At 41.5% G+C, this 7,700-nt stretch overlaps 1 protein-coding gene across 1 annotated transcript; it reads right to left on the reverse strand.

Moving 5' to 3' along the window:
* Positions 1-348: 348 nt before the first annotated feature.
* Positions 349-7,453, reverse strand: ptgs2b (prostaglandin-endoperoxide synthase 2b). Its single transcript, XM_055642131.1, has 10 exons — positions 7,303-7,453; positions 6,558-6,674; positions 6,153-6,296; positions 5,281-5,424; positions 4,186-4,367; positions 3,240-3,323; positions 2,844-3,090; positions 2,364-2,650; positions 1,934-2,081; positions 349-1,126 (listed from the first exon to the last, which is right to left on the reverse strand). Exons 1-10 carry the CDS (start codon positions 7,373-7,375, stop codon positions 723-725), a joined length of 1,830 nt encoding a protein of 609 aa, XP_055498106.1. The 5' UTR covers positions 7,376-7,453; the 3' UTR covers positions 349-722.
* Positions 7,454-7,700: the final 247 nt, after the last annotated feature.

The raw sequence follows: 7,700 nt of genomic DNA on the forward strand, positions 1-7,700 counted from the left end.
GTTGATTGCATTAGTCGAAACAGGGCAGACCACGTGAAGGTTGCAATCTCCCACCACTTGACATTGAACTGAACAAACAGCACCAGGCCATTGTTTCAGTCGTAGAGACAAGGGGGGGCATCTAATTGTTTTAACTTCCACTCTTCTACTCTTACTAAAAACCTTAAGATCCTCAAAATATCAAACCCCTGAAATGATTTTGATAATTTTCTCATGATATAACTAATAAATGCAGCATCACTAAAGAATAATAAAATAGTGCATACTTTGTTATATCAGAGACTCAGTCTCAAATGTCCACAGAGCACATTAAAAACAGGATAAAGAGGACATAAATGTACATGGGGGGGACGGGGAGACATGTCAATACAATATGTATGAGCTTGTACTGTCTTCGTCCAATTTCTAGTGCCAATGGTTTACTCCACCTGGATTAATTTAACTTATTTCGAAGATACTGGTTACCTCTCAGTAACTCACTAACGTAGGTTTTATTCATATGAGGGTTTCAGTACTGTGTATTGGTGAAACACTTCCGCAGCAGATAGAGATGTCACTCGTAAGCCTGACCCTCTCTCTACCAATTCGTGGACAAATACATTCAATGACAGCGAGTCAAAGCAAACAAGAGCATAAACCCAGACCGATAGTTCTTTTCCCACCAAGATCAATTGTAGCACCGTTATCAAAATGCTGGTAATATTTTAACAATAAAAACAAACTTAAAGTTCTGTAGACTGTTCTTTCAAGAGTGCATGAGGATTAACGTCATGACTGGGAGATGTGGAGCTGATGGAGCCTGCTTTGCTCGGGACAGACTGAGGAACACTAAATGAAACAATTGGACATGGACTTCTAACATTGTTGCAGACCAATTTGCTGAGTGATGCAGTGTTTATAATTTCAAAGCCAACTTTGCCACCAAAGGTGCTAGGTTTCCAATATTCTGGGGAACAAATTGCATTTCCCATCAAACCCTTCAAAGAGAAGGGAGCTCCCAGCTCGACCATTGTTTCTCCAAATATGGATTCAGGTCTTGGTTTTTCTATCATCAAAGCAGGATACATCTCCATTGCATCAATATCCCCATAAAGTTCTTTCAGTTCAGCTGCCATTTCCTTTTCTCCTGTAATAATATTGTAATAAGATATTATAATACAGTACAAATACTATTCGTATTAACCGTCTTTTAATGCATATGGAAAATATGCACATATTTTCTTTCACAATATAAATAACAACTTTCTAATCATCACATAACTTCCTCTAAATTACTAGCTTTCTGGATAGTTGTACCATACACTGCAGAACTGTTTTGATCCACAATTAAAGGTGAGCGAGGGGGAAGAGTAGAGGAAAGACAATAAATAGTTCTAGCCTCCTAATGAGTCCCAACCCTCCAAAAATTGTAAAGACTCCTCTCCCAAATCAACAAACCACAAATCGTTGCCTTCATTAATAAACTTTAGATTATTAAGCATTAGGTGCGATACACTCCAAACAATTGTCTGCTTAACTGAATTTTGCTTCATCTACAATAAAGGTGATGTCAACAGTGACAGTGTTTCCAATTGTAATTCTAAGATATAGCAGGAGTAGCAAATGGAAACTCCAACAATATAATTTATCTCCCGATTTTAAGACCAAGCCTTATTGCAGTATTAATATTTACATTTCCTTTAATAGTCATCTGATAAAAGACAGCCTATTCAGAACTAAATAGTACAGGGTTATGGTCATAAATATAAAATGAGATAAAATTGCTTGATAATGGTAAGAGCCAGCTGCTCAATAGCCGGGATATTTTCAACCCGAATCTGGGCTGAATTTCAGAGTGAAAGCATATCCTTACTTTCACAATCTCCCATTTTTCCTACAACTAAATGTCTTGAATAGTACAAAATATCAATGAACTTCAATGTACGGGTCTTACCTGTGAGCTCTTCAAAAGATTCATAGGGCTTTAATGAAAATCGTTTTCTGTACTCATTCAGAGATTTGTATCGCATCTGTCGACTATGTTTAATGGTGGAAATAGCCACGTACATCAATGCTGCATTCAGATTTCTGCCTCCAGCAACCTATAGGAAGACCAGGATAATTAATTTGCAAGTCATGAACTCAGTGGCTTCACTGTTTAATTATGCAAATAATTTATTTTAATTATAACTGACCATTCTTTCTAACAAAAGAACATTTGGTAAAGTCGCTATGACCACTGATCTAGAGAGTTTAAATGATGCAACAAAGCCATTCATCATTAATTTTAATCACACATCCATTAGATAAGCAGCATTGCAAATAAATTAATTCCTGATTTTTTACACCATTATGAAGCAGACTGAAAATAAGCTGAATCTTACCCTGCCAGCAATTTGCTTAGTGAATGAAGCCACCATGTTGGGGATACCATGCTGCAGCAGCACTGAGTTATTGAAGAGGAATTGGTTGTAGCTGTACTCTCTGTCCTCGATATTGAAGGAATCAGGCATCAAGGGGTGCCAGTGATAGAGAGTGTTAAACTCAGATGCAATCCGGTTACTATATTGGAACTGCTGGTTGAAGAGCAACTCTGGGTCAAATTTCAACTTGAAGTGATAACCACTCAGATGCTGCACGTAATCCTCAATCACAATTTTGATCGTCTCTCCTGTCAGAGTCAATAAAATAGTTTATTTAAAAACAGCGTTTTCACCAAGAAACTTTATTTAGTTCAAATATTATATAGCATTTCCCCCTTTTCCCCCACCTCCACTCTGGGACATCCATTGATAGCCTTTATAATGTTTAGCCCATGCACAGAGCTTTTCTGGGGGCAAGTTGAGCATGGCAAGTGCACTTACCAATTAATATCAGTCTGGTAGTCTGGAAAAGCTGTTCATCGTCCCATTCAGGATGCTCCACTTTTAAAACATCGCAGACTCGGTTATGTTCCCGCAACCAGATTGTTGCATACATCATCAAACCTGGGACCAGGCCAAAGAATTCCTGTCCCACTGCAAACTGCAAGTGTTCTGGGACATGAGGAGGGTAGATCATCTTTACAGCTGCATCTTTGACTGTGGGAGGATAGACGTCTCCATTTACAATCTGCAGGAAATATTGCACATTCGTTAACATTTCTCTTGAGCTGCATCCAAATACTCCAAAACAAAAACACTAAAAGTACACAGACACTGAACAGGCAGGTACGATGGTCCCATAACATTATGCTGTAACAAACTCAGGCTAAAACCCACCTGATACTTGAGCTTTCCATCTTTAAACAGTCTCAACTGATGCTGTCGATCCAACGTTTCTCCGTAAACATTACTCAGGTCAACCTATGAAATGAAAAGAGTGTAAACCATTACTACACAATGAAACAAATCAAGCAGAGTCAACATTGGGTCTCAAAGGTAAAACTGCGAGAGTTATTAGAGGAGGTCACAAACTTTGTGAATAAAATTGAAACAGTAATTTCCAGAAGGCATTCAGTTAGATGCCACATAGAAGGTTACTGTACAAGAGCATATGAGGTTATGCGTAAATTTTGGTATGAATAGGGGAGCGGTTAACTAACAGAAAACAGAGTTGAGATAACTGGGTCATTTTGGCATTGGAATCAGAGCTGGTGGAATACCACAAAGTTCAGTGCTGGGACATCAGCTATATCTAATCAATATTACTGAGTCGGGCGAAGAGATTGTGTGTACTCTAGTCAAAGTAAGAAGATTGAGAGGCGATTGGAAGATGTAATATTCTGTGGAGAGGAGCAAGATAGTTGCTGAGGGGATGCTTTCAACAGCAGGGTGTTTAGAATTAGAAAGCACAGTTTCAGAATAAGGAATCATTCCTTCCAGATATGGTTGAGGAGCAATTTCTTCACTCGTTAGTGAATCTCTAGGATTATTCAGAGAGCTGTGAGCCACGCCATTAAAAACATACATGATGGTGATTGACAAATATTTACTACAAGAGAATCGAGGAGCTAGAAGGTGGTGATGAGGCCAAGATTGGATCAGTCATGATCCTATTGATTGGTGAATCAAAGGGTTGATTGCCAGTTTCTTATGTTCGAATTTTAAATTTAGTACCGTAATGTTTTTAACATGAAATTTCATTTTATATTACTCAAGTAGAATGATGGATTATTTTATTCAGAACCATTCTTGAAAACCAGTTGAGGTAAAGATTTGTACTTACGCCATGTCCCAATCCCTTTGTGAATTCTGGACCTCGGCTCTCGTCTGTCTTAAAGAATTGATGAGTAAAATGTTGAGCAAAGAAGGCAAACATCATATTGGTCCTTTGGGGATCAGGCACAAATTTCTTCCTCAGTAGGAATCTTTCTGCTAGATACTGGGGGTCGGGCAGTGTTTTCTTTCCTGTGAAAAAAAGCAGAAATGCATATCTGTAAAATGTAATCAAGTCCAAGTAAGGTGGTGACATTCCTTCCATACCTCAAGTAATGGAATGTATCAGTGGAATGCCTGAAGGGGAGAATACTGAGGGAGGTAGCATCATTCTGGTCAGTATTTCTAGCCACAAGAAATGGAAATTTAAAAGTAAGCAACAGCAGATTCCCACTGATTAACTGCATGTTAAATTCACGGGGCAGGCATTTTTTCCATCTGGTTATTTCAACAGATGAAGTCGCCAGTGGAGGACAATTTTGCAGCAACAGTTCACCAACAATTCTATTTTTATGGCAGACATAATGCAGCAAGGTGCTTCACAGGAGGATTTTCAGTCAAAATTTGGTAAAATAGCTTGGCAAGAGAGTTGGGTGATAAGCACACTATCAGCAGGAAGACAGAAATTACACGTGCTCATTCTTGAAAATATGGGCAGTGATACTATTTTTGGTGCTCAATATCTCTCTTCCAAAAACACTAAACAAGGTATCAAGAAATAAGTTGGGAATGCAAATTATATAGTGGCAACAATTAACTGATCCAATTATTTGCTCCCATATTCTAGTCTCGGTGAAACTCATTCTCCTGCACATAGATTGCCTCCACAAATAATCAGTTTGAAGAAGATGCCTCGGCTTAATCAATAAAAAAAAGTCCACTCCATTATGCTAAAGCAGCAATTACATTAATGTGGAATTGTAAGATTACATCACTACTTATAATTTTCTACTTCAATATTAGCCTTATAATGTATAAGGCTGAAGACATGTAAATACTGGAACCTAACAAACAGGAGCAGAAATAGTCATATTGCTCAGGTGGTGGGAAAAGGTGCTTCACTGGGCAGTGAGGGTACATGAGGGTAACTATATTAGTAACTTACCAACTACTCCCATTGGTGTCGGGCAGTCTTCAGAAGTTGGGGGAAGATTTCTGGTGTAGTAGGAGATATTGGCATAGGCTTCCCAACTCTTATAGTTGTATTTTGAATTGTAGGTAGGGGGACTATCAATCAAATGAGACCTGGCTGTTTTTGGGAGAGAAAAAAAATCTTATAAGCATTGCGAATGTTGGCTGCAAATAACATGAACGTAAGTGATCATTTGAAAAATTACAGAGGAAATACATAGCTATTTAGCAACATCCGAAATCTTAGTATTTTCTGGTTTGTTCCTACTTCTGGCAAAATCACTCAATTTTGTTAACTTCCCTATTTTTGTTGTACAGGTTAAGCATTCCTAGGTCTTTACCCGTCTTTAAACCAGTATGAATTCTCACCCCGTCCCTAACTAACCTCTAACCAGCTCGCTGCCAAAAATCCCTCCCTGTCCCTTTTCTCCACCTGTGCCCCACCTGAATTAATTCACCCTCCATAACCCCCTCCCCCTACTTTCCTGCCCCGTTGCTTCACAATCTGCAACTCTTTTAAACTGCCTCACACCTCTACCTGTCATAAACCTCCCTCTTACCCATTTCCTGTCGCACTTTGTCCCGGCTCTCCCTTTTTTTCCTGCTTTCTCACCCCGTCCCGTCCCTACAAGAAGGGTCTCCACCCGAAATATCACCCATTCTTTTTCCCCCAGGGATGCTGCCTGACCCCGCTGAGTTACTCCAGCATTTATGTCTGTCTCCAATAAATAACTGCCCAGTTTCATTATTAATGCAGTCCAACGCACCTTAAATACATTCGCTGCCTACATATAATAATATCGCCTTACGATCGGTCTGGGTATCGCAAATTAAAGTCCTACTTACATGTCAAGACGTATCGCATGATGCGGTCCCTCAGGAAGGAGATCTGATTGACAATGTCCCATACCCCAGGGTAGTGGGTCAAGATGTAGTGGACGGTGTTGGGGGTGGGTTTCAGGCTGAGTTTCACCCAAGTCCAGAATTCGGCTGTGTGTGAGGAGAGGGAAGATGCAGTTGTTAGGAAGGAAATCCAAATGCTGGTTTACTCCCAAGATAGACACAAAATGCTGGGATTAACTCGGCGGGACAGGCAGCATCTCGGGATAGAAGGTGGTTCCCTCTATCCAGAGTCGCTGCCTGTCCCGGTGAGTTACTCCAGCATTTTATGTCTATCAAAGGCATTTGGTAAACTGGTCGGCGTTCGGTGCAGTGAAGGGGAGAAATGCAAGGGAAGACAGTTTCACTTACGTGTGCTGCAGTTCCTCCCGTAAAAGCCGGTCCGTGTGCAGTCGCATTCGTAGTCCTCGAACCCCACCGTACTGCACACTCCTCGGTTCTGGCACGGGTTGGAGCAGCAGGAGTTGGCTGTGGAGGAAGGGCACGGAGCAAGGTGAGACTCGGAAGTCATTGGCATGCGATCCCGAGCAGGTAGGTCTGTGTTTGTTACAAGTTCCCTAGTCGAACTACAGCCGACCCCAACAAATCTGAAGAAGGGTCTCGACCCCAAAAAGTCACCCATTCAAGAGAGAGTTAAACTTATCTCTTAGGGCTAAGGGAATCAAGGGATATATGCGGAAATAGCAGGAACGGGGTACTGATTTTGGATGATCAGCCATTATCATATTGAATGGCGGTGCTGGCTCGAAAGGCCGAATGGCCTACTCATGCAACTATTTTCTATGTTTCTATTCCTTCTCTCCAGAGATGCCGCCTGTCCCGCTGAGTTACTCCAGCATGTTGTGTCTATCCCACTTCGAAAGTACAGCCCGGGCAAGAAATCTACGGCAAACTCACCTCTAACGAACCTCCCCCCTCCCCTTTTCTCCACCACCACTGCCCTAAGCCTCACCTGGACTATTTCTCCCTCCAAGGCCACTCTCTGAAGTTTACAAAAAAACAGAAACAAAGCAACAACAATCCCTGCATTTCGCGTACAAAGTGGCAAACCTGCCGACTGAGGGTGAAGAGGCTCCGGTTCGGAACTCAGCCTTACCTGCTTTGCCGAGGGAGATTATGCCGGCGAGGAGGAGCAGTGCCGCCAATACAGCGCCGTAGTTCCCAGACATTGTGCTTCTGTTTGCGTCTTGTTCTGATTCTGCTTAGCAGCCTTAGCCTAGCCTTCTTAAACTCTCCAGGCGTGACTCAGTGGGGATGACGCGATCCCAGAGCCAGCCCGCATCATCGCGCCTGTACGTCGGTGGGCAGCGACTGGTGCCTTAGCCCTGGGGTCACTAACTATCCCCCCGCCCATCCTCCCATATTCATCCTGCTTCCGCCGTTGAAATTACAATGAGGTGTAAACGGAAAATTTCCTACTGCCATCCTTAAAAGTTACTATATCTATATATATATATATATATGTGTGTGTGCGTGTGTGTATGTGTGCTTGTA

This window comes from Leucoraja erinacea, chromosome 10 (genome assembly GCF_028641065.1).
Source record: "Leucoraja erinacea ecotype New England chromosome 10, Leri_hhj_1, whole genome shotgun sequence".
Taxonomy (NCBI): domain Eukaryota; kingdom Metazoa; phylum Chordata; class Chondrichthyes; order Rajiformes; family Rajidae; genus Leucoraja; species Leucoraja erinaceus.

Bases quoted from the DNA above. Each gene is read 5' to 3' on its own strand.
- ptgs2b (XM_055642131.1), bottom strand. From the start codon at position 7,375: ATGTCTGGGAACTACGGCGCTGTATTGGCGGCACTGCTCCTCCTCGCC. The intron at 3,091-3,239 runs GTGGGTTTTAGC...TATTTCCTGCAG, and splicing joins ATGGAAAGCTCAAGTATCAG to ATTGTAAATGGAGACGTCTA. The intron at 2,651-2,843 runs GTAAGTGCACTT...TGACTCTGACAG, and splicing joins TACCAGACTGATATTAATTG to GAGAGACGATCAAAATTGTG.